This window comes from Rhinoraja longicauda, chromosome 40, assembly GCF_053455715.1.
Source record: "Rhinoraja longicauda isolate Sanriku21f chromosome 40, sRhiLon1.1, whole genome shotgun sequence".
NCBI classification, from domain to species: domain Eukaryota; kingdom Metazoa; phylum Chordata; class Chondrichthyes; order Rajiformes; family Arhynchobatidae; genus Rhinoraja; species Rhinoraja longicauda.
The window spans coordinates 14,495,111-14,522,302 of NC_135992.1; the positions used below are offsets into that span (position 1 = coordinate 14,495,111).

At 49.0% G+C, this 27,192-nt stretch overlaps 1 protein-coding gene across 3 annotated transcripts in view; it reads right to left on the minus strand.

Moving 5' to 3' along the window:
- The window catches only part of LOC144611297 (transportin-3-like), a 52,505-nt gene that overhangs the window by 19,893 nt on the left and 5,420 nt on the right, over positions 1-27,192 (minus strand). For 2 of the 3 annotated variants that reach the window (XM_078430336.1, XM_078430337.1), the window contains exons 2-16: positions 26,009-26,133; positions 19,306-19,506; positions 17,448-17,521; positions 16,211-16,367; positions 15,592-15,735; positions 11,863-12,038; positions 10,797-10,935; positions 9,126-9,272; positions 8,040-8,147; positions 6,905-6,996; positions 6,011-6,150; positions 4,789-5,049; positions 4,191-4,282; positions 2,836-2,912; positions 621-681 (exon numbers count right to left, since the gene is read on the minus strand). In XM_078430336.1, the coding sequence (XP_078286462.1) occupies positions 621-681; positions 2,836-2,912; positions 4,191-4,282; positions 4,789-5,049; positions 6,011-6,150; positions 6,905-6,996; positions 8,040-8,147; positions 9,126-9,272; positions 10,797-10,935; positions 11,863-12,038; positions 15,592-15,735; positions 16,211-16,367; positions 17,448-17,521; positions 19,306-19,506; positions 26,009-26,125 (1,986 nt within the window). In that variant the 5' untranslated portion in view covers positions 26,126-26,133. The remainder of the gene's footprint in view (positions 1-620; positions 682-2,835; positions 2,913-4,190; positions 4,283-4,788; positions 5,050-6,010; positions 6,151-6,904; positions 6,997-8,039; positions 8,148-9,125; positions 9,273-10,796; positions 10,936-11,862; positions 12,039-15,591; positions 15,736-16,210; positions 16,368-17,447; positions 17,522-19,305; positions 19,507-26,008; positions 26,134-27,192) is intronic. The other variant, XM_078430338.1, reaches the window with a different exon arrangement.

Genomic DNA, 27,192 nt, shown 5'->3' on the forward strand with positions numbered 1-27,192 from the left:
GGAAGAGAAGGACTATATTGAATACTTTTGTAAGTTTGTCTGCACCCTTCTCACATTTTGAACTGCACGCAAACAACTGTACCAAGTACACACGGCAATGCACCACTGCACCACGTTCACGTGACCAGAAAGTATCAATCAATCGCAGATTGAGAAATTATGCATCTTTAAATGTCTCCGATTAGTGGAGAAATAGTTGAGGAGCCTGTGGGTGGAGTGAGCTGTGCACAAGCCTGGTGGTGGTCTGAGGAACAGCAGCCCCAGGCCTAGTGGCCAGCTGTGGACTGCTCCACTATATGCAACGGCAAAGCTGCCAGATCTGCAGTTCAATTTGACCCGGTGATTGGATCAGCTAAGCATGAGGAGGTCAGATCAAGCATAACCCAACCCTGTGACATCAGTATCGGAGTTAAAACAGATTAGCTTATCGCATGGATCACTTCCAAATTGTTTATGGGCTGTTGTAAAACCGCACCCTACGCTGAACCTCGCTTCAAATGTTGATTAAACTCTTAAGCAATTCCGACATTCACTTAACTTGACAAACACAGCTTCCTGATTGCAAACTGTTTCCAATTTACAAATGTTCCTTTCTATTTGGGCGTGGTGAGCCACCTTACCTCCTGGATGACTTTCTGAAAGGGATGCGGCCTGCCCTCCACCACCACGGCGTTTGTGTGCCTGTTGAAGTGAGATGGAGGATTAGCACTGCGCCAGAGATGGAGATGGAGGATTAGCACTGCGCCAGAGATGGAGATGGAGGATTGGCACTGCGCCAGAGCAAGTCCATCATTTTAGGAAACACAATTCAAGCACTTCTAAGTTAGTTTAGGAGATTAAATCTGGAGCAAACTTTCATTGGATGCGTGGCAACAATTATATTTATGATTACAGAGGAAGGCTTGGCTCCTATAGATATCTTGCATAACTCATAACTTCATGAACTGCTTCAGAACGAGGAACATTCAGAATGTTGCTCCTGCCATAACCAACTTGATGCTGCTGCATCACATTGACAGAAATCCAGGTAATTGTTATTTAGTGTTAATGGCAGGGGGTGGGGGGGAAGAAACATAGACAATAGGTGCCGGAGTAGGCCATTCAGCCCTTCAAGCCAGCACCGCCATTCAATATGATCATGGCTGATCATCTAGAATCAGCACCCCGTTTCTGCTTTCTCCCTATATCCCTTGATTCCATTAGCCGTAAGAGCTAAATCTAACTCAAAGGAAGAAACATTTGCTAGTGTAGGACAAGAGAGAACTCCACTGTTCTCTGATCAAGGAGGCCTCATATGAAAACGTTACCAGGACCTAGGACCTGCATTAGAGTGCCAGCCTGAATTATGTGCCCCGGTCTCTCGAGAGGGACTTAAACCCATGGACATCTGACTCGGCATTCTATGACGTGAATGACCAACAATATCACCTCCTGCACCGGTGGGAACTCCTTTCACTCCGCTAAGATTTATGACCTCAATGACTGAGAGACTGGCAAACATTGCCAAGTGTGCCACTGACTGCCAAGTTCAAGGCAGCTGGCAGAAAGTGAGCTGACACAATACAGGACTTGTTTGCGTTCAGAAGACCTTTTCTTCTTGTTAACCCGGCAGTGTGTATGACTTGTATGGTAGACTGCCAGTCTGGTAACCTGGCAGTTCAGACCCAGACGGGACGGAGTAAATTAAAGCAAGCATCCTGGATGTGCAAGGAATAGTGGGATAGACACAAATTGCTGGAGTAACTCAGCAGGTCAGCCAGCATCTCTGGAGAAGAGGGATTATGGATCATGTACAAGCAGATGAGATCAATTTAACCTGGCACCTTGTTCAGCGCAGACATTTTAGGTTGAAGGGCTCATTCCCTGTCCTGTAATGTTCTCTGTATCCTTATTTTAGGGAATACAGCAGGGCAAGGGGCTGGTGTGACAGCACGGCGGTATTTTGAAGATGGCAATGAGAATGCTACATCTTAAGGTGGTTATGGAATAGAATATGGATAACTTGAAATTAAAACCCCTTATTAGAGGGAGGCTAATTTCAACCTTCTCACAAAGGTAGACTAGAATAAGGTACGTACAGCAAGTCCACATCTCTGAGAAGAGAGAGTTATGCTAAAAATGAAACAGGAGGAGCTCAGAACCAATGTGTTCCTGTAATGGTGAATGATAATTTCTAGGCAGACGAGATGTCAAGGGTTGGATGGAGAATATAAAAGCACATGGTAGATAAGACAATCTGAACACAACACTGGCCCAACGGCCAGTGTCTGGGCAAATGGTGGGAGGGTTATTACAAATATCATTAGAAGGACAAAGACAGGTTGCAATCACATGGGCAAGATTAAAGAAATTCCTGAAACATTTTATAATTAAGGAAGAGCAGGAGTGTAACCAGGGAAAGAGTAGCATGTGCTTCTTAGGACACGGTGGTGCAGCGGTAGAGTTGTTGCCTCACAGCGCCAGAGACCCAGGTTCGATCCCGACTACGGGTGCTGTCTGTACGGAGTTTGTATGTTCTTCCCATGACTTGCGTGGGGTTTCTCTGGAATCTCCGGTTTCCTCCCACGCTCCAAAGACGCACAGGCTTGTAGGTTAATTGGCTTGGTATAAATGTTAATTGTCCCTAGTGTGTGTAGGGCAGATTCGGTGGGCCGATGGGCTCGTTTCCGCGCCGTATCTCTAAACTAAACATACAAGCCCAGTGACACCACATCCTGCTACCTCTTTGTGACCAGTGGAGTGCTTTAATACACGAGTCAATGACTGAGGATTAATTTAGATAGTCAGATGCATCAACCGGGCAGCTTTATGAGGAGCAGTGGGAAGGGGTTGTACCTGAATATAGCCGCCAGTCTGTCCAACCACATTGCTGGGTCTGCTAAGATTCCATTGGTCATGTCAGACGTCAAGAGCTTGAGAGAGAGAAGCAAAAGTGGGGAGGTTCAACTCACTGTAACAACGGCACTTGATACACCAGGGCAATTACACCAGAGACCCCGGGGAAACGGAGGGATGAAGGTTCAGTCTCACCAGAACCCAGAAATACCATTTAGCGTCATGTGTGGAAACAGGCCCAACTTGCCCACACCTGCCAACATGACCCAGCTACACTAGCCCCACCTGCCTGCGCTTGGTCCATATCCCTCCAAATCTGTCCTATCCATATACCTGTCTAACTGTTTCTTAAACATTGGGATAGTCCCTGCCTCAACTACCTCCTCTGGCAGCTCGTTCCATACACCCACCACCCTCTGTGTGGAAAGGTTACCCCTCAGATTCAAATCTTTCCCCCTTCACTTTAAACCTAATGTCCTCGATTCACCAACTCAGGGCAAGAGACTCTGCATCCACCTGATCTACTCCTGCAATGATTTTATGCACTTTTTTGTTCAATTTCTTTGATTTTGTACAGAATGTCACAGAGAGATACAGCATGGAAACAGGCCCTTCAACCCTCAGAGTCCAAGCTGACTCCCAACCACCTATTTACACTAATACTATATTAATCTCATTTTATTCTCACCACATTAACATCAACTCTCCTTAGATTTTACCATTCATCTCCACGCAGGGGGAAATTTACAACAACTAATTAACCAGAGGAACACCCAGAGGGAAACCCATGTGGTCATAGAGAGAACACTCAAACTCCACACAGATAGCGCCCGAGGTCAGGATTGAACCCGGGTTGTTGGAGTTGTTGTGTCGCCCAATCTGAATTCTGTTTTTTAAATTCTGATAATGAAGTCAGTGGCACAGAACATCAGGAGATCTATGTGCATCTATTTTCATTATTTAGTGGCAACTAGGGAGTGGTACTGACCTACCATCTACCTCAATGGAGATCCTCGGTCTATCTTTTATTGGAGTTCCCTAAACTTTCTCTCGCACTAAACATTATTCCCGTTATCCTGTGTCTGCACACTGTGGACATCTAAATTGTAATCTCGTATAGTCTTTTCGCTGACTGGTTAGCACGCAACAAAACAGTTTTTCACTGGGTCTCAGTGCATGTGACAGTAAACAAAACTCACTAACTAACAAAAGGATACATTTCTTCAGCAAATTTCAGCAAGGAAAAGCCAAGGACCATATTCGGTCCACTGGATCAATTTAGATTTTCTTCACAGGGAAGGAACAATGCTCTCTCACGCATCTTTTAAAAGGCTGGTGAATATAATGTTTCTTACTTTCTTCAGAGCAGTAACCTGCATGGAGCAGAGGCGTTGGAAAGTCTCCTCGATTTTCTCTGATGGCATCCGGACCAACACCAAAGAAATGCCTGGCAAAGAGACACAACTTGTCACAACACAATAGCACAGCTGATATTACCTACGGATCAGGCAGCATCTCTGCAGAAAAGGAATAGGTGACGTTTTGGGTCGAGACCCCGAGTCTGAAGAAGGGTCTCGACCAGAAACGTCAACTATTCCTTCTCTTCATAAGTGATAGGAGAAAAATTAGGCCATTCGGCCCATCAAGTCCACTCGGCCATTCAATCAAATGGCTGATCTATTTTCCCTACTAACCCCATTCTCCTGCCTTCCCCCCATAACCCCTGACATCCGTACTAATCAAGGACTTTTCCCCAGAGATGCTGCCTGACCCACTAAGTTACTCCAGCTTTTTAGTGTCTATATTCGGTTTAAACCAACACCTGCAGTTCCTTCCTACACAAGTTACTTGACCTATTGAGAATTTACTTTCTTGCTAAAATAGATTGTAAATAAGGCCCCTCATAGACGACCGGAGTTGCTCAGACCAGATGTCTCCCCGCTGTAAACCAACCTTGGCGCACACACTGCGGGCTGTTTCCCCGACACTCTGTGCAGCAAGGGAAGGTCAGTGATTCTGTACCTCGGAGCAGGCCGATGGAGGAGTCGTGCGAGAGGGGGAGGGCGTCCAGGGACGAGGCGACCTGCAGCAGCCCCTCGAAGTGCCGGGTCATCGGGTCGCTGCACATGGCGCAGACGTTCTGCATCGCTGCGGCCGCGGCGTTGGCCAGCTCCCTCTGCTTCAGGCGCTGGGTCAGGAAATTCAGCACTGGCTCTGAGCAAAGAAATAACAAAAAATCACACATTTTACTTTTAGCATGGATCTGAGACGCGATTCCCTTTATAATAATAATAATAATAATGCATTACATTTATATAGCGCTTTTCAAACACTCAAAGACGCTTTACAGGGATTTCTAGAACATAGAGAAGTGAATAAAATAGATAAATAAGTAAACGAACAGAGAAAGGAGACAGAAGATGAGTTGACCTTCAGTGGTTGAAGGCAGTGCTGAAGAGGTGAGACTTCAGTGATGTTTTGAATGTGGTGAGTGAGGAGGAGTCTCTGACGGTTTGGGGTAGTGAGTTCCATAGGATGGGAGCAGCGATGGAGAAAGCCCTGTCCCCCCAGGATCTGAGTTTGGTCCGGATGGGGGGGGGGGGGGACAGGAGATTGGCTCCACTGTGAATGGCCCGCTTGTAATCATGTCTTTCCGCTGACTGGTTAGCACGCAACAAAAGCTTTTCACTGTACCTCGGTTTAGAAGTGGCATGGAGTGCAGTACTGATCAGTGAATTTGTCCCATATCCCTAAACCTTTCCTATCCATGTACCTGACCACGTATCTTTTAAATGCTTTTATAGTCCCTCCCTAAACTAGGTTCTATGTGGTAAACTGCAGGATTATTTGTAGCATCAAATGAACAGAGCTAACAGTGTGAGATGTAGAAGGCATCACAATACGTACGTTACTCTGAGCGACTGGTCAAGCTTGCGGCAATGCAACTCGTACACACATCAATGGATATTTTTTAAAGCAGAGATAGATTCTTGATTAGTACGGGTGTCAGGGGCTATGGGGAGAAGGCAGGAGAGTGGGGTTTGAAGGGAGAGATAGATCAGTCATGATTGAATGGCGGAGTAGACTTGATGGGCCGAAAGGCCTAATTCTGCTCTTATTATTTATGACACATCATTTGAAAGGAGACAGGAAGCTGTGCAAAGTCTGTACTGACCGAGGCAGTGCACATTGCCGTTGATGTATTCCCCCAACTCGCCCAAGAGCTGCACTCCAGAGTGCTGCACTGCGAGGTGTGTGTTGTCAGGGAGGTTGATCACCGCCTGGACCACATCTCCCAGCCGCAGCTCCTTTTCCCTAAATGCAAAGAAAGGACAACATTTTACTTGCTGAAAAGTGCTCAGATTTGTTACGGCAACTATCCACAAGTGGCAAGATTACCAACCGAGGGAGCTCACACAAGTACACGTAGAACCGGTTATTAACCCACGAGATACGGTTAAGTTAGTGGACAAATGCCTGGATTACTTTAGTTTTAGAGATACAGCGCGGAAATAGGCCCTTCTGCCCAGCCATCCCCGTACATTAATACTATCATGCACATTAGCAACAATTTACAATTTTCACCAAAACCAATGAACCTTTCTGCTGTAGGAAAAAAAACTGCAGATGCTGGTTTAAATCGGAGGTAGACACAAAAAAGCTGGAGTAACTCAGTGGATCAGGCAGCATCTCGGGAGAGAAGGAATGGGTGACATTTTGGGTCAAGACCCTTCTTCAGACACAGTCTGAAGAAGGGTGTCGACCCGAAACACCACCCATTCCTTCTCTCCCGAGATGCTGCCTGACCTGCTAAGTTACTCCAGCTTTTTGTGTCTAACCTATCTGCTGACTGGATAGCATGCAACAAAAAGCTTTTCACTGTAACTCGGTTGGTGCACGTGACAATAAACTAAACTGAAACTAGTGTGTGTAGGATAGTGTTAATGTGCGGGGATCGCTGGTCGGCGCGGACTCAAGGGAGCCGGGGGGCCTGTTTCCGTGCTGTATCTCAAAACTAAACTAGAATCAAAAGATAACATTCTTGTGCCAAGACAAGATTCGCACTCACAGGTTTAGGTTTTTGACCAGCGCGGTCATGATGAAGAGCACAGCTTCCGTCTCCTCCCAGGCTGTGCTGCCCTCCTTCAGCGTTGAATATAGCTGGGAAACAAGGCCCAAAGTCAGCAATAGCATTCCCAAAGTTACATCAAACTAAAATGACAAATTAAATTTAAACCGATGCAAGAAAATTGCTTAACAAATAGATGCACAGCACATAAAAATTGCTAAGGCTGTTGATAGAGTCATACAGCACGGAAACAGGCCCTTCATCTCAACTTGCTTGTGCTGACTGAGATGCCTCTTCTATGCTAGTCCCACCTGGTCAGGTTTACCCTGTATCCCTCTAAATCTTTCCTATTCATGCACCTGTCCAAGGTCCTTGTGATGGCGGGACTGCCACACGAGGAAAGATTGAAAAGACTAGGCTTGTATTTACTGGAGTTTAGAAGGATGAGAGGGGATCTTATAGCTACATATAAAATGTATAAGAGGACTGGACAAGCTAGATGCAGGAAAAATGTTCCCAATGTTGGGCGAGTCCAGAACCAGGGGCCACAGTCTGAGAATAAAGGGGAGGCCATTTAAAACTGAGGTGAGAAGCAACTTTTTCACCCAGAGTTGTGAATTTGTGGAATTCTCTGCCAGAGGGCAGTGGAGGCCAAATCACTGGATGGATTTAAGAGAGTTAGATAGAGCTCTAGGGGCTAGTGGAATCAAGGGATATGGGGAGAAGGCAGGCACGGGTTATTGATTGTGGATGATCAGCCATGATCACAATGAATCACGGTGCTGGCTTGAAGGGCTGAATGGCCTCCTCCTGCACCTATTTTCTATGTTTCTATAAAATGTTGTTATAGTGACTGCCTCAACCACCTGGTCTGGCAGCTGATTCCACACTGTATTACTCTATGACTCTAATAGACACAAAATGCGGGAGTAACTCAGTGGGACAGGCAGCATCTCCAGAGAGAAGGAATGGGCGGCCCGAAACGTCACTAATTCCTTTTTTTCGTAGATGCTGACTGTCCTGCTGAGTTACTCCAGCATTGTGTGTCTTATCTTCTGTGTAAACTAGCAAATGCAGCTCCTTCCTACAGGATGCCAAGCTGTTTATTGCGTCCGGTCGGAGGTTTCTTACTCACCTGCAGGAAAAACTCTGAAGCTCCGATGAGGACGATAACATCCTTCAGCAAGTCGGAAACGCGTAGCCTGAACTCAAAGAAATCATCTGCCTCATCAAGAACTCCTTCCTGCAAGAGAGATGTTGCAGGTGGTCGGTACAAGTTTGTGCAAAAGGTAAAGGTACATCATCCTGGACCTCACGGTACAAGTCTGCTTAGAAATAAAATCAAAACCTAATCGAACCATGGCCAACTCAAACCCAACCTCAGCTCAATTATTTATATTTTTTACCCATGCCATGGGCCAGAGATATTTGCAAATGTCAGGGGTTATGCGGGGAGGGCAAGAATGGGATCTAGAGGGAAATGCAGATCCTCCTTGATAGAATGGCAGAAATGACATGATGGGCCGAATGGCCTAATTCTGCTACTAGAGGTTGAGCTTATGAAAGTGGAACAAAGCAAGAACTGGGGACTCCTCTGGTAATACAAAGCTAACTATCCTTACCAGGATAATGTAAACCCTATTCAATCATCCAAGGCCAAATCTTTTATCACAACATACACCCAAACCCATAAGATCCATCCACAAGGCAGATATCCCTTATATCTTTCCCAGTGAGGAACCAGCTTAATTTTATCTCATTTTAGCCACTCAGCTGGCACACGAAAGGTCAACTTTACTTTAGAGATATAGTGTGGAAACAGGCCCTTCGGCCCACTGAGTCCACGTGGCCCAGGGATCACCCCCCCCCCCCACACCAGGACTATCCCACACACTAGGGATAACTTACAATTTTTACCAAAGCCAATTACCCTACAAACCTGCACGTCTTTGAAACGTGGGAGGAAATGGCTTCAATGTAATCTTGTATCGTATCTCTGCTGACTGGATAGCACCAAACAAAAGCTTTTCACTGTACCTCGGTACACGTGACAATGAACTAAACATCATACCCCTTTATCCAAGCTCTATCTGAGAAGGACTGAGAGGCATTTTCACAGACAAAAATCAGAGTCGCAGTCGCAAGAGACAATTAGAAGGGTCTCTTTAAGAAACAGCGTCGTGCGTCCCAGTTTTGCTGTCCACGGAATGCTGGTACCTACGTGGTCAGGGTCCATCTGAGAGTGGAAGGTGAGGGACTGAGTGAGCCTCTGGAAATACGGCCGGAAAATCTGATTCACCGAGGGATCCTTCAGTTTGTGGAGTGTTTCTGCCAGCCGATACCAGAAGTTGAACGTGATCTCTGCCACCTGCACAAACACATCTGTGTCAGTAGGATAAGAGCCACAGCAAGATTATTTTGTACAAATTTTAATGAAGCGTCATTTCTAGTTCAGAGATACAGCGTGGAAACAGGCCCTTCGGCTCACCGAGTCCACACCGACCAGTGATCCCCGCACATTGACACTATCTAGCCTACAAACACACTAGGGACAATTTACATTTATACCAAGCCAATTACCCTACAAATCTGTAGGTCTTTGGAGTGTGGGAGGAAGCTGAAGATCTCCGAGAAAAGCCACGTGTTCACGGGGAGAACGTACAAACTCATTGCAGACGGCACCGGCAGTCAGGATCGAACCTGGGTCTCCTGCGCTGCAAGGCCGCAACTCTACCGCTGCGCCCATTCTACAGAGGAGAGGAGTAGGAGGCCAAACAGCCACTCAGGCCTACTGTCATTCAATAAGACCAGGACTCATCCAGCTGTAACTTTATCTCTGCATCCCAACAGCAACATTTCACCCACTTGCTTTTCAAGAATCTATTTTGCATTAAAAATATTTAAAGACTTTTAAATACCAGGTATGTTTTAGACACAAGGTATGTCTGCCAGTGTCACATGGTTAAGTTTAGGGGTTGAATCAGCAACCACCAAATCTGAGGATAGTGTGCTGCAGCAACCCGCCTAAGTCTGACTGAATTAAATTGCAGCTTAATTGAGAGACATTTTGGTGGAAGGACTAATGAGCAGCATAAGTTATGAGGTAATGAACTGGATGAGGTTGGTTCCTTACAACTAATTGTGTGTTCCTTTCAGTGTTTTTTGGTACACAATCAATAGAAACACACCTGGGAGCAGCCTAGTGGAAGGTGCTGCAGCCTGCTCCCGAGATGCTGCCTGACCTGCTGAGTTACTCCAGCATTTTGTGAATAAATACCTTCGATTTGTACCAGCATCTGCAGTTATTTTCTTACATTACTTAATTAAAATGCGCTACTTAGACAGGCGCCAATAAGTGGCGACACTTGTGTACTGCCTAGGTGAGATCTGCTACATTATTTTACCAGGTTTTATGCAAAAGTAAGCATTTCATTGTACCTGGGCACACGTAACAATAAAGTATCACTGAATCTATGAAGGACGTGCGTCGGGGGTTATGGGGAGAAGGCAGGAGAATGGGGTTAGGAGGGAGAGATAGATCAGCCACGATTAACAACACAGCCAGATAAAGATAAACCTTTTCACCCAGAGAGTTGTGAATTTGTGGAATTCTCTGCCACAGAAGGCAGTGGAGGCCGTCACTGGATGTTTTCAAGAGAGAGTTAGATATAGCCCTTAGGGTTAACAGAATCAAGGGATATGGGGAGAAAGCAGGAACAGGGTACTGATTTTAGATCATATTCAGCCATGATCATATTGAACGGCAGTTCTGGCTCCAAGGGCCGAATGGCCTACTCCTACACCTATTTTCTATGTTTCTATGATTAAATGGCAGAGTAGACGTGATGGGCTGAGTGGCCAAACTCTGCTCCTCTCGCTTATGGCAACTCACCTCGTACTGCTCGTGTCCAACACAGTTCAAGATGAGGTTGAGTGTTTTAAGGTCACCCAGTCCCTGTCCTGGTGAACGGATCACCATCTCCAGCAGCGTTTCTGCCAGCTCAGTGAAAATACGGCAGTAGTTCAATGCCCTGGAACACATGAAGGCCACCGGAATAAAGGGAAAGCCAACATAAAAGATGCCTCCACTCATTCCACTGAGACTTGATTAACTTAATGTTACAAGGTACAATAATGGTCAGATTCAGAGTAATGCACGCTTTGATCTTGTCAACACAAATGTATCTTCACTCTAGTCACATCACTTTAGACCTTGGAGATACAGCATGGAAACAGGCCCTTCAGCCCACCGTGGCCATGCCAACTAGCGATCCCCATACACTAGCCCTTTCCTACATACACTGGGACAAGGTACAATTTTACCGAAGCCAATTAACCTAAATCCAAGTCGGTGATAATAACCAAGGGATGGTTGTACACAGAATTCCATGTACGTTTCAGCACAAGATTCTTGGCCCACCTGTGCCCACTCCATATACATAACTATATCCTCTGCACCTTATTCTGCTGTGTACTTGACCAAAACACGGTGCTTAAGGAACGCAGGTCAGGCAGCACCTGTAGATGCAATGGACAGGTGACTTTTCAGGTCTGGACCCTTCCTCAGACTCTGAAGAAAGGTCCCGACTCAAAATATTATCTGCTCCTAAAACTGGAGAATTCAATGTTCATGCCGTTGGGTTATAAGTTACCATAGCGGATTGTGTGCTGTTCTTCCAGTTTCTGTGGCTTCACTCTGGCAATAGAGGAGGCCGAGGACAGAAAGGTCAGAGTGGGAACGTGAAGAGTAGTTAAACTCGGGAGATCTATTTGGACATAGTGGACGGTGGCCTCACAGATGTACAGGAGGCCGCATCAAGATCACAAATTGGGCAGCATTCATTTCATTAGCTGGAACCCTCAGTGCCTATCGCTGAGCCATTTCAACATCATTATCTACTCAGACTGGCAGCCATGGTCCGTGGAACAGTCCAGGTGGAAACTCCATCACTACTCACTTGTCCATATCCTCACAGGCGACAGCATTGTGGTAAGCCTCCTCGAGAGCCATCACTCCCTCCTGGAGCTGCAGTGCCAGACGCAGACTCTCCTGCAAGCCTTCAACAGCGTACAGTGCCGCACACACACAATCGCTGGCAACCTCGTGTAGGTTTGAGGATGTCTGGTTGTGCCTCTGAAATTCAGGGAACAGTTTATCTTTCAGTATTTACTAAACAGTGAATTCACTAAACGTTTTCCCCTTATCCTGTATCTGTACACTGTAAATGGATCGATTGTAATCATGTATTGTCTTTCAGCTGACTGGTTAGCACGCAACAGCTTTGCACTGTACCTCGGTATACGTGACAATAACCTAAACTGAACGTGTACATCTACAGATATTACTTTCACCATTCCCATATCCCACTCAGTAAACACACAAATAGAAAGAAGATAGACACAAAAGGCTGGAGTAACTCAGCGGGACAGGCAGCATCTCTGGAGAGAAGGAATGGGTGACGTTACGGGTCAAGACCCTTCTTCAGACTGAAACGTCACCTCTTCTTTTTATCCAGAGATGTTGCTTGCCCTACTGAGTTAGTCCAACATTTTGTGCCTACCTTCGATTTAAACCAGCATCTGCACTTCTTTCCTACAAATAGAAAGATGTTTACCAAACTACCTTCTGTGTCCTGGCAATTATTGCCTTTGGTAAGCGCACAGATGTCAACCTCAGTGGCTTTCTTGCCACATATACCCTCTCAAAAACAAACTTTCGAGAAAAAGTTAGAAAATAAACAAAAAGTTCAAATTATTCATGGAGAATGGAAACACAAGAAACTGCTAGAAATAGGAGCAACTCCCCCCCCCCCCCATCCCAAAGTATTGGAACAGCTCAGCAGGTCAGGCAGCATCTGGAATAGAATAATGGGCAGGTGATGTTTGAAATTGGGACCCTTCTTCAGACAAAAAACATGTGAAGAGCAAGTCCCAAGTTCTGCTGGAGGCAATGTCAATATTGCAACAGGCAACGAGAATAAAAACAAATGGAAGCAGCATTGCGATCGACAGGAATTAAATGTTACAGAGGGCCGGCAGAGTTGATGTGATGTAATTGGCATATTTCCCAGGATGGCAAAAGAAAATGGCAACAATGCCAACTGCTAACAGAAAATAGAAAGGCTGGCTCGGTCACAAAGCTGACCTGCCAAATGCAGCATTGTGCCCCATGGAACATAAAGTCCCCAGTGTGATTCCCAGGCTGAGTGGAATTGGCCAAGTTTACTCGGTGCTGCAATGCTACGCTGGTTTAAGGGGCACAGACTGGGGAAAGAAACTGAACCCATGGCTGCAGTTTGATCAGCTTCTGATTGTTGGGCACATAGAGTGCAGGGTCGAGAGCGTGCATGGTAAGAAAAGTATAAACGTCCACTGTGAAGCACAGTCAGATAACCCGTCTATGACCCAAGCTTGTGTGACGATCAAGCTCAGAGCTCTGTCCACAGCGGCTGGCAGGTTCTTCAGCTACAGCAGTTGCTCAACTCCTGGGGCTGCTGATTCCATTCCAGTTAAAGGTCTGAAGAAGGTCTCGACCCGAAACGTCACCCATTCCTTCTCTCCTGGCCCGCAGAGTTACTCCAGCATTTTGTGTCTATCTTTAGTTTAAACCAGCATCTGCAGTTCCTGCCTACAACGCCTGTCACGGCCTCAGGATGTCGGAGAATTTATTATAACGTTCACAAAACGTCACTGTTGTAACAGTAGAACAGCTATGGCCATGTTAGTTTCTCGAGTCAGAGTTACATTCAGCAAACTGGTCCCCTCTACCTCCTCCACCATAACAACTCTCATCCCTTGTGTGGTTCACCAGTTTCCGAGCATCATGTGGCTACCTGAACACATACTTTACCCTGGGTAAGCCTGGCTCAATCCTCAACTAAAGACCATATCATTCACTTCCCAGCAGATGGCATCAGATAGCTGATTGGGACTGGTTCCCTCCACCTTGGTGCATTGAAAACTGCCATGTTAGCAGGAGATTGGATGCAAGACTACTAGTAAGTAAAAGGATAGATTAATGGTTGAAGTCTCACTGAAGACACGTTAGCATTAAACATTGTACAACCCATATCAGGGATAATGTTAACTGGAATAGACGGGACATTAAAGTGAGATCATATCAGCTCCCTCCAGTGGATATAATAGATACTGCAACACTATTTCAGGGAAGAGTGGGAGAATAATTCCGGCTGCAATGGACAGTATTTAGTTAACAACACAATCTGGCCAGGGTCAACCCCATGCTCACAGAGATTGCCATGCCCATAATTGCCATGGCAAGTATTGTGCTACAACAGACAATGCACCTCAACAATATAATCGGTTTGGACCCTTCGGTTTGGGCGGCACGGTAGCGCAGCGGTAGAGTTGCTGCTTTACAGCGAATGCAGCGCTGGAGACCCAGGTTCGATCCTGACTACGGGTGCTGCACTGTAAGGAGTTTGTACGTTCTCCCCGTGACATGCGTGGGTTTTCTCCGAGATCTTCGGTTTCCTCCCACACTCCAAAGACGTACAGGTATGTAGGTTAATTGGCTGGGTAAATGTAAAAATTGTCCCTAGTGGGTGTAGGATAGTGTTAATGTACGGGGATCGCTGGGCGGCACGGACTTGGAGGGCCGAAAAGGCCTGTTTCCGGCTGTATATATATGATATGATATGATATGATATGATATGATATGATTCTTCAGACTCAAACACTTTGGAACACAGTGAGGTTGTGAAGCTTTTGACATCGACACCACCCAAGATCAACTTTCATAACTAATCGAACAAAGGAAGGCCAACAGGATGGGGATACAAGAGGCTGCAGATTTTGTAATCTGTCGAGCAGTATCTGTTGGTGCAACGGAATGGTCAACATTCTGGGTGAAAGCCCTGCATTGGGAATAGCTCTGCCTTACCTGGAGCATAGTCACCTGGTCACCAGCGAGGCAGGGTGCAAATCAGCCGGGACAACGTTACAGTTAAACAAAGATTGAAGATCTACTATGGAGGCCTCGCAAATATATGTCAGATCAGTTCAGTTTAGTTTATTGTCACATGCACAGAGGTACAGTGAAAAGCTTTTGTTATGTGCTAAGAGTGAAATGTTATGTTAAGTGGTACAATTGCTTCATTTGGGGCAGGATGAAGGCAGCAGAGTGCAAAGTGGAAGGCGAATGCTTGGCATGTGGGTAAAGATCACAGCTTTTGGTGGAGATTTGAGCAGAATTATCCCTTCACACAGGCAGCAAAGACAACTACGAGGAAAAATTGCAGGGCTCCGATTAATTATGTTAATTTTAGAGATACAGCGTGGAAACAGGCCCTTTGACCCACCGAGTCCGCACCGACCAGCTATACCCGCACATTAACATTATCCTATGCACACCAGGGACAATTTACATATACCCCAAGTCAATTAACATCTTTGGAGTGTGGGAAAAAACCGAAGATCTCGGAGGAAATCCACGCAGGTCACGGGGAGAAGGTACAAACATCATAGACAGTCCTTGTAGTCAGGATCGAACCCAGGTCTCTGGCCCTGCAAGGCAGCAACTCTACTACCGCGCCACCGTGGCCAACTGTTACGCACGAAACACCACCCAGCAAGAATCAGAGCACAAAGTGTAGCGAAGGATGCTGGAATTGCCCTTCATACACCAGACTGATGCAAAAAGCCAGTGCTTATCAGCTCATACTCACAAGGACCTGGAAGAGAGCCACCAGTAGCTGGCTGTTGGCAATGTGGTCGGTGTGCAGGATGCCCAGGTTAATCCAGCTCATCAGGCACCGGAAAACTTTAACCACCAGCTTTTCATCATGGCTGCAACGTTCCATGTAGGCTGTCTGAAGAAGGGACAGGACAGTGGGTTAAATATCTCAACAACAAATGGCAACGTGAAGTGTTACCAAACTAACAGAACATCTTAAAAAAGGGCTTCCTGATAAATGGGAGTGTTATCTGGGTGCTCCCTTTTCCTTCCACATTCTATAAGCATGCAGGATAATTTGCTTCTATAAATCGTCCCTAGTGTGTAGGATAGAACTAGTGTAGAGGTGATATAGACACAAAACGCTGGAGTAACTCAGCAGGACAGGCAGCATCTCTGGAGAGAAGGAATGGGCGACGTTTCAGGTCGAGGCCCTTCTTCAGACTCAGGTGTACAGGTGATTGTTGGTTGGAGCGGACTTGGTGGGCCAAAGGGCCTGTTCCCACACTGTATCTCTAAACTAAACCGAAATATCTAAAACGATGCAGGACGCGGACAGCGCTGGGCACAGTGACGCGCGGGCACGGGAACACCAAGGCAGGATGAGTTACCAATAATCCGATCACCAAGCTGGCATGGTAAGCCAGGTCCTCGATGACCTCCGTCCTTCGATTGGTGCCAACTCGCAGCGAACGACTGTGCACCTCCTCCGGCAGCACCGTCAGAATCTCCAGCAGGAACGGTAGAGCAGATTCATCGTTGCCGTACCTGGGACACACGGCGCACACAGTGAGGTCCATCACCCAAACCCAAACAGGTACACAGAAAAAAATACGTGGCACACCAAGTCACTCAATAACCTGCAGGATGGGAAGGAACCCGAATCTGGTCAGCCTGTCTTATGGGCCAGGTAGCTCGTAGGGCCGAATGGCCTACTCCTGCACCTATTAGAATCCAACACTGAGACATACTTTCACCATGCCATCCCCTGCCTCCTTTCCGCAGCATGCCATGTTTACTGCTGCTTAGTGGTCATGGTTCCACAAAGATACCAATAATGTGGAGAAAAACCAGGAGCAACACAAACCCCTGAGAATAAATGGGAGTTTCATTAACACTACGGCTCTATTACTCTGCCTCTATAACTCCATGATGCTGGTTAGCATTGTACTAGGGCAGCACAGAGGGGCATCAGTGGAGCTGCTGCCCCTCAGTGCCAGAGACCCAGATTTAATCCTGATCTCGGGGGGTATGTGGGGGTTGTTAACTGTATGTTTGTGTTGTCATTTGTGAGCGGAGCACCAAGGCACATTCCTTGTATATGCACATACTTGGCCAATAAACTTATTCATTCATTCGTCTGTTTGGAGTTTGCATGTTCACTTTGTGACCATTTGGGTTTCACACCCCAAAGACTTGTAGGTTTATAGGCCTCTGCCCATTGTCCCTACTAGTGTGTTGGATACGAAAGTGGCTTAACATAGAACAAGACATGTCATAAGGTCATAAGTGATTGGTGCAGAATTAGGCCATTCGGCCCATCAAGTCTGCTCCGCCATTCAATCATGGCTGATCTCTCTCCTAACCCCATTTTCCTGCCTTCTCCTCATAACCCGACACACTTACTAATCAAGAATATATCTATCTCTGCCTTAAAAATATCCACTGACTTGGCCTCCACTGCCTTTCGTGGCAATGAATTCCACAGATTCACCACCCTCCGACTAAAGAAATTCCTCCTCATCTCCTTCCTAACGGAACATCCTTTAATTTGGAGGCTGTGACCTCTCGACCTCGACTTTCCCACTCGCGTCCCTGATGTTGCCGGTACATGAAGGCCACACTCACTTTTCAATCAGCATCTGGACACAGCTCTTCCACGACGTCATCTGTATGGCAAGGTCTGCAACAGCAAGAGCCAGCTGTGATCCAAAATAGAAAAGTCAGCGAGCAATTACTGTTAATAAAGGCAGCACAAGAGAGAAAACTCGGGGTTAACTGGTGGTGGACTTCTGTCGCACACTCAGGGCAGTACAAGGTAGTGACTAACCCACAATCATAGATGATTGTTCCAACGTCATTGGGAGCCACAGCTTACAATAGAACAACCAGAGCACAGGAGAAATATTGCAGCCTTGGACATCCGTTCACCAACAGAACTGTACAGGGTGCACTTATCCTCAACCCTGTGGGGGCTGCATAGGGGCTGGGGAATTGGAAGATGGACAGGAACCTGTGACCACCTCGTAGTCAGTCTGAAGAAGGGCCTCGACCCGAAACAATAGACAATAGGTGCAGGAGGAGGCCATTCGGCCCTTCGTGCCAGCACCGCCATTCAATGTGATCATGGCTGATCATTCTCAATCAGTACCCCGTTCCTGCCTTCTCCCCATACCGCCTGACTCCGCTATCCTTAAGAGCTCTATCCAGCTCTCTCTTGAATGCATTCAGAGAATTGGCCTCCACTGCCTTCTGAGGCAGAGAATTCCACAGATTTACCACTCTCCGACTGAAAAAGTTTTTCCTCATCTCTGTTCTAAATGGTCTACCCCTTATTCTTAAACTGTGGCCCCTGGTTCTGGACTCCCCCAACTTCAGGAACATGTTTCCTGCCTCTAGCGTGTGCAATCCCTTAATAATCTTATATGTTTCAATAAGATCCCCTCTCATCCTTCTAAATTCCAGTGTATACAAGCCTAGTCGCTCCATGCTTTTAACATACAATAGTCCCGCCATTCCGGGAAAAAACATTGCCCATTCCTTCTCTCCGTAGATGCAGCTTGACCCGCTGAATTACTCCAGCATTTTGTGTTTAACCTCCTAATCAGAGCCGTCTTTAACCACTATCTCAGTACACTGGTTGCAAAACAAACCCAGCTTGTACAGAGAAGAAAACAACACAAATCAAGGCTCAAAATAGGCTATGTGACCAAAATGGTTCACGTTCGATGAAAAATTTCTTTTAGTTTAGTCCACTGTAGTTTAGCGATACAGAACGGAAACAGGTCCACAAGTGCGCATCGACCAGCGATCCCCGCACACTAACAACACTTACATTTATACTAAGCCACTAAGCCAATTAACCTACAAGGAGGGAGGTTAACCGCCAAAGGCAGGCTGGTTGTAAGTTGAAGACAGACATAAAAGGATGGAGTAACTCAGCGGATCAGGCAGCATCTCTGGAGAAAAGGAAGAGGTGACGTTTCCAGTTGAGGCACTTCTTCAGGTTGGAAGTTAATTGGCTGCTGTAAATTGTCCATATGTATAGGGGACAAGAGTTGAAATACGACAGAAAATACCAGGAAATAAATAGGAGATTGATGGAATTGTTCTGAAATCCACCGTAAAAGGAGGCATTTTGACTCAGATTTTACATTGTAAAGAAATAGGTAATTCAAGGCGAATCACAAGATAGAACACAGAAATAGAGGGCATAGCTTAAAGGCAAGAGGGATAAGATTGAATATGGGAGCGCTTCTCCCACATAGAGGGTGGTGGGTGTACGGATGAGTTGCCACAGAAGGTAGTTGAGGCAGATAGAATATCAGCATGTAAAAGACATTTGGGCAGGTAGATGGATAGGAACGGTTGAGAGGTATTTGGTCCAAACACAGGCAAATGTGACTGGCTTGGATAGAGCATTATGGCCGTCATGGATGAATTGGGCTGAAGGGCCTGTTTGCACACTGTGAGACTCTGTGAGTACCTGTGTAACGATGGCTTGGGACAAGTCCTTCAGGCTCTCCAGATGCACGAGCAACGAATCACGCAGCGACGAGTGCATCTCCGGGGGAAGCTCGTAAAACGAGTACTGGATTTTCATCTTCATGGTCTGGGCGGCAAAGTAGCAGGACTCGATGTCACGCTGGAGTCTCAACAGCTGGTCGGATATCTGCCACGAGAACATCTGGCCAGTGGGAGAGAATCAACAGCAAATTATGAAATCCACAGCATCTAAAATCTTACACTCTTCAGAAGACGATGCAAGTTGTTAATATAATTCATCCATGGCTTAAATTTCTTCCACTGAACTACTTTTAGACATGTAATGCGGTGAGTGCAACAGGTTTAAGGAACAGTTTTGACAGCACAGCTAACTTCGTATCTGCAAGCTGACAAAGGTCACATTCCTAACTAACAAGGGCATCACCTCGATAAACTCCAGGTTTCTCCCAGAATTTTTTCAATGAATTGGGTTAATTTTCTATCTAGAAATCTGGTTATGCATTGGAGTAATGTATTTGGAGCAGTTACAGCAGTTTTGGTCGCTGAGCGGAGTGCAGAAGAGATGTATCAGAGGCGGTCTGGATTAAGAGGGCATTAGCTGTACGGCGAGGTTGGACAGACTTGGATTGTTTTCTCTGGAACACTGCAAGCTAATAGAAGTGTATAAAATTATGAGAGGCATAGATAAGGTAAACCGTTTTGACAATTTTCTCAGGGTGGAAATGTCAAAGACTAGAGGGCATAGCTTTAAGGTGAAAGGGGCAAAGTTTAAAGGAGATATGTGGGGCGTTTATTTTAGTACATAGAGGGTGACGAGCGCCTGGAACACACTGCTGGGGAGAGTGGTGGAAACAGATAAGAGGAATTTAGATAGGCACCTGGTTATGCAGGGAATTGTGGGTTTCGTATCACATGCAGGCAGATGAGTTCATCTTGGCATCATGTTCGGCACGGACATTACGGGTCAAAGAACTGTACAGAACAGGAGGCGGCCCCATGTGCTAACACTTTAATGTTATAAACCAACGTTAGCTTGTGTAAGAAAATAATTGCAGATGCTGGTACAAATCGAAGGTACTTATTTCACAAAATGCTGGAGTAACTCAGCAGGTCAGGCAGCATCTCAGGAGAGAAGGAATGGGTGACATTTCGGGTCGAGACCCTTCTTCAGCACTTTGTGAAACGTTAGCTGCGTCTCAGGTCTACTCCCTCGATACATCATCTCCAGGGACATCGCTGTGAAAAAGCGTGCAGCTCCAGAATGTTAAGCGAAGTAGACAATTGACACAACCAAAGATCGACACAAAACTCTGGAGTAACTCAGCGGGACAGGCAACATCTCTGGATAGAAGGAATGAGTGACGTTTCGAGTCAAGACCCTCCTTCAGTCCTTCACCCGAAACGTCACCCATTCCTTCTCTCCAGAAATGCTGAGTTACTCCAGTGTTGTGTGTCTATTTTCGGTTTAAACCGGCATCTGCAGTTCTTTCCTACACAATTGACATAATCAACTCCGGGAATGGACAGGAGGTTGAAATTCAACGGTCAGCACAGGAATGGCAAGGTTTCATTCAAATTATCTCAGCAATTTTCAATTAAAAGAGGAAATGCAACGCGGTCGCAAAAGAAAATTAGATTCCAAATTTAGAAAATAAATTACTTGAATTATACACATTGTAGTGGGTGCGGTCGCCACGGAAATCAGGCCAGACGCCAGGTGAGTAGTGGCTATACTTTATTTTGCAACGAACACATACACCGCACTAAAGAATTCGTGAGTCGACACACCCAAAACCTTTTATAGTCCCAGACCACCTGACCCAAGGGAACTGACCCAGGAAGTGACCTAATCCCTCCCGTCCACTGAGTGCCGAGAGGAATGAGCAAGGGAGTGGCCTAGCCCCCGGGTGCCGCCACAGGACCCCCCCCCCCCCCCCCCAAGAACCGAAGGCACGAAACGGCCAGCCCGCGTGCGCGCCACGGCGGGCGCAGGAACCGGAACCACCCCGCCAGGGGAAAGCGGACGACCCCGAGGGCGAGGCCGCGCCAGTAGAACCGGCTGGCTAACGTGCGCCGGCTTCAGCCGCGAAAGAGAGACCGTCTCAGGACGACCCCCCCATGTCCAACACGAAGGTGGCATCCCGACGCAGGAAAACAAAAGGGCAGTCCTGCAGGGCGGAAGGGACATGTGACCGCACCGAACCGTGGCGAGACGTCGGCACTGGCGCCAGCGAGCCCACCGTCTCCCGAAGGCGTTGCAGGGCGGCCGAGGGCTGTTCTGCCTGACCCTGGGCGGAGGGAACGAACTCCCCGGGCACCGTCAGCGGAGCCCCGTACACCAATTCCGCCGAGGAGGTGGCCAAGTCCGCCTTGGGGGCGGTGCGGACACCCAGTAAAACCCACGGCAACGCGTCAACCCAGTCCGGGCCAACGAGCCGGGCCTTCAGGGCGGCCTTGAGCTGGCGGTGGAAGCGCTCCACCAGGCCGTTCGCCTGCGGGTGGTATGCTGTGGTGCGGTGCAGGTTAACCCCCAGCAGTTGGGCCATGGATGACCACAGCTCGGAGGTGAATTGCGGCCCCCTGTCGGACATAATGTCAAGCGGAACCCCAAACCTGGCAATCCAATGTGCCGCCAAGGCACGGGCACAAGTAGAGGCACACGTGTCCGTCAGTGGAACTGCCTCCGGCCACCGCGTGAAACGGTCCACCATAGTCAGGAGGTAGGTGAAACCCCGAGAAGGCGGCAGCGGCCCCACGATGTCCACGTGGATGTGGTCAAAATGGTGGCGAGGGACGGGGAACTCCTGGAGCGGCGCACGCACGTGCCGCTGTACTTTTGCAGTTTGGCACGGGATGCAGGTGCACGCCCAATGTCCAACCTGCTTGTGTAACCCGTGCCAAACGAAACGGGAAGCCACGAGGGTCGTCGTCGCCTGAATGGAAGGGTGGGCCAGCCCGTGAAGCACCTCGAACACCCGGAGCCGCCAGGCAACAGGCACGATTGGGCGCGGCTGCCCGGTGGACACATCGCAAAGCAGCGTCGCGCCCCCAGTGCCACAGGGAACGTCCTCCAACCTCAGGCCCGAAACGGCGGTACGGTAGGCGGACATCTCATTATCGGACAACTGGGCAGCCGCCAGGGCTGAGTAGTCGATGCCATCGGCCACTTGCCGGACACCGTGGACCGCGGGTCGAGACAAGGCGTCGGCCACTTGGTTGTCTTTACCCCCGATGAAACGGATGGAGGTAGTGTATTCCGAGACGAAAGCCAGCTGCCGCTGCTGGCGAGCTGACCACGGGTCGGACACCTTGGCGAAAGCAAAGGTGAGGGGCTTGTGGTCCGTGTACGCGGTGAAGGTACGCCCCTCGAGGAAATAGCGGAAGTGGCGGACCGCAAGGTAAAGGGCAAGGAGCTCGCGGTCAAAGGCACTGTAGTTCCGCTGTGCGCTGCTGAGGTGCCTACTGAAGAAAGCGAGAGGCTTCCAACACCCATCAATCCGCTGTTCGAGCACCGCCCCAACCGCTACTTCCGAAGCGTCGACCGTCAGGTTAGTTGGTGCATCCGCCTGTGGGTGCACGAGCATCGTGGCCGTAGCCAGGGCTTCCTTGGTGTGTTGGAAGGCCGCCACTGCATCGTCAGTCCATTCGACCTCCTTGCACTTGCCCGCCATGAGGTGGAACAGCGGGCGCATGATCCGGGCTGCAGAGGGCACAAATCGGTGGTAAAAGGCCACCATCCCAACGAACTCCTGGAGGCCCCGCACGGTGGTCGGGCGTGGAAACTGGCGCACCGCGTCCACCTTGTTCGGGAGCGGCAGCGCCCCGTGCAGGGTCGCGTGGTGGCCCAGGAAGTCGATGGATGACACCCCGAAACGGCATTTGGTGATGTTGATGGCAAGCCCATGATCGCTAAGGCGCTGGCATAGCTGGCGGAGATGGGCAGCATGCTCTTGTCTCGAGCGGCTCGCCACCAAAATGTCATCAAGGTACACGAAAACAAAGTCCAGGCCACGGCACACACAGTCCATAAGCCGCTGAAAGGCTTGCGCAGCGTTCTTGAGTCCAAACGGCATGCGGAGGAATTCGGAAAGGCCAAATGGCGTCACGATTGCCGTCTTGGGGACGTCGTCGGGGTGGACTGGAATCTGGTTATAGCCACGCACCAGGTCGACCTTGGAAAATACCGTGGCCCCAGCCAGGTGTGCATTAAATTCCTGAATGTGGGGGACCGGATACCTGTCGGCGGTTGTGGCATCGTTAAGCCGGCGGTAATCCCCGCAAGGACGCCAACCACCGTCTGCCTTGGGGACCATGTGGAGCGGGGACGCCCACGGGCTGTCTGAGCGGCGCACGATCCCCAGTGACTCCATAAGGCGGAACTCCTCCCGAGCGAGACGGAGCTTGTCCGGTGGAAGACGCCGCGCCCGGGCGTACAAGGGCGGGCCAGTAGTGGTAATATGGTGCACCACCCCATGCTTCGGGGCGGCGGAGTGGAACCGGGGGACCAGAATATCGGGGAATTCGGCCAGAATTTGTGAGAACGCAGCGTCCACGGACGACAGGGGCCCATCTGGACGCACGACCGGGTCGCCCAAGCGGAGGAAAACGGGCTGCAGAGTGACGGAGTGCACTAAACGCTGCCGCTTAACGTCCACGAGCAGGGAATGTGCCCGTAGGAAATCCGCACCCAGCAACGGCTGGGACACATCCGCGATCACGAATGGCCACGAGAAGCTGCCCGCCCCGAAGTTGAGGGAGATCGTGCGCACCCCATATGATCGGATCGAAGTCCCGTTGGCTGCGGCAAGGAGGGGGCCGCGGTTGCCACTGCGGAGGTCAGCACGCGAAGGGGGAACAACACTCACCTCCGCCCCGGTGTCCACAAGGAAACAAGCCCCGGAGCGGCGGACCCACGCAAACACACGATGAATCTGGCCGGCCGCCGAAGCAATCACTGATGGACGGCCCCTGCGTTTCCCGGGAACGAACAGGGCTGCCGGCATTGACGGGCCGAAGGGCCCCACCGACGATGGAAGTGGCACCAGACCCTTCTGCTGGCGTCCGTGAAAACGGGCGGCTGTGCGGGCCGATCCGACCACCAGCGACCTCCGGTGGTGTATGGAGGAACTGCCGGCAGGCTGAGCGCGGCCCCTGGGTCCGACCACCAGCGACCTCCGGTGGCGGGTGGGGGAAGTGCAGGCGGGCCGTGCGAAAAAGACGCGCCGCCGGCTGGGTGAGCTGCTGAAGCCGGATACCGCCGGGAAGGCTGTCGGGGAGCGGCAGAGATGCGGGCGATCGAGGCCCTTACCTGCGGGTAGTCGTCGGCCGTTGGATGGAGTTCCAACGCGTCGAGGGCCAGCTGACGGGCCATCAAGAGCTCATCGGCGCGCCTGCCCACCGCCTGCATGTTGGTGAACGGGTCGTGGAGGAGTTGCTGGCGGAGATCGGACGGCAGCTGCATCAGGTAAACGTGTTTGAAGAGAAAACCGGGCTCGTAGTCGCCCAGCAGCACCAACATGTCGGCCAGTAGTACCGACGGGCGGCGGTCAGCCAGGCCCGGCATTCGGAGGATCCGGGCTGCCCGCTCGGCATCGCAGAGGCCGAACTGCTGAAGGAGGAAGGCCTTGAGGGCCACGTACTTATTGGTCGCCGGGGGGTCGCGGAGGAAGGGTCGGACCAGGCGCGCGGTGGCCGGGTCGAGGGCGCCGACTACGTGAAAATACTTGGTATCGTCGGCAGTTACACCCCGCGGGGCGAACTGCGCCTCGGCCTGGTCAAACCAGAAGTCGGGGTCGTCGGTCCACAATGGAGGCAGCCTCACCGACACGGCGTGGAGAGCGGCGCGGGCGGCAGGGTCCAGAGGCGGCTGACTGGAAGAGTCGGGTAGTGGAGCGTTCAGGTCCATCGCGACTTGCGAAGGAAAATTGGGGTCACCAGTGTAGTGGGTGCGGTCGCCACGGAAATCAGGCCAGACGCCAGGTGAGTAGTGGCTATACTTTATTTCGCAACGAACACATACACCGCACTAAAGAACTCGTGAGTCGACACACCCAAAACCTTTTATAGTCCCAGACCACCTGACCCAAGGGAACTGACCCAGGAAGTGACCTAATCCCTCCCGTCCATTGAGTGCCGAGTGGAATGACCAAGGGAGTGGCCTAGCCCCCGGGCGCCGCCACAACATACTGGTTTATGCATTAAACTTTGAGCTCAGTAAGCGCCCTGTGGTCACACCTGCAGCTGGGAAGCGATTTCTTAGACAATACTGATCTGATCTCACCATCTGCTCATTCTTCATAATGTTTAATCTTTTGGTTGTTTAAAGCAAGCTATAGACCGTTTCAACAACCTGCCGGAAGAGAATTGTGCACCTTGGCCAAACTCGGTGTACACAGTTAGTTTAAACTTGAATACTTTATTTTACAACCATCCGCAATTTGTGCCCCCCCTGGTATTTTCTCACCGACAGTGGAAGTAACTACTCATGCCATAAATCATTGAAAATTTATTACAGCACCTTCAATTCGCTCGAGTAGTATCACCGGGGGAATAAACTACAACAGAGTACTATGTCGCGTGATTTGTGTGGGTGGCTATGTTTGTGAGGATTGGTGTGGGTGCATTGCTCGTCTCTTTCCAGACAGACCACCTCGCACACCTATGTTGTAGACTGAAGAACTCACCGACTTCTGGAATTCGCCCAGCCAGGCTGAAGCTCTCTCTTTACCCTGTGGCTCTGGGTGATGGTACAAAGCTTGAACAGCTTGATAGACGGAATCCAAACTGACCTCGCCCTCCATTCTGCGATCTGGAAGCCAAAGCCAACAAAAGGATAAATTACTACCCAACTTTGCAACTCAAAAGCTGTTCTCCTTCAGGCACGTCGCGTCCCACTGTTCAGTATGCTCTGCCCTCGTCAATAGACAATAGGTGCAGGAGGAGGCCATTCGGCCCTTCGAGCCAGCACCGCCATTCAATGTGATCATGGCTGATCATTCTCAATCAGTACCCCGTTCCTGCCTTCTCCCCGTACCCCCTGACTCCGTTATCCTTAAGAGCTCTATCTAGCTCTCTCTTGAATGCATTCAGAGAATTGGCCTCCATTGCCTTCTGAGGCAGAGAATTCCACAGATTCACAACTCTGACTGAAAAAGCTTTTCCTCATCTCAGTTCTAAATGGCCTACCCCTTATTCTTAAACTGTGGCCCCTTGTTCTGGACTCCCCCAACAACGTCTGCACTGATATCGTTTGTGAATCAGAGCAGCAGAATCTTGTAGTGGATTCATTCAGCCGCAGTACACAAATGGCTCGCCATAAACCGTTTCTCAATGAACCAGACCAACAGCTACTTCATTATGAGTACTCAGGGATTCACAGTGTAAGAAAATAACTGCAGATGCTGGTGCAAATCAAAGGTATTTATTCACAAAATGCTGGAGTAACTCAGACTGAAGAAGGGTCTCGACCCGAAACGTCACCCATTCTTTCTCTCCTGAGATACTGCCTGACCTGCTGAGTTACTCCAGCATTTTGTGAATAAATACCAGGGATTCACAGTAGTAGGTCACACCTACCACGGTCTCAGGAGCCGCATGTAAAACGTACTCCCGTAAACCATCTATAAAGTTCGTACAAGCAGTGGATGCTCAGTTTTAAACTTTTGTTCCCATTAGGAAACAGGATTCAACGTCTTTTTAGACCTTCAGGGTCGAGCTGTGGACTGCTCGATTGTAATAATGTGGTCTTTCTGCTGATTGGAGAGCATGCAACAAAAAGCTTTTCATTGTACCTCAGTACACACGACAAACTGAACAGTAAATTTAATCTAGATAACTCAAAAAAACATGCTTGTAAACAGCAGAAGAG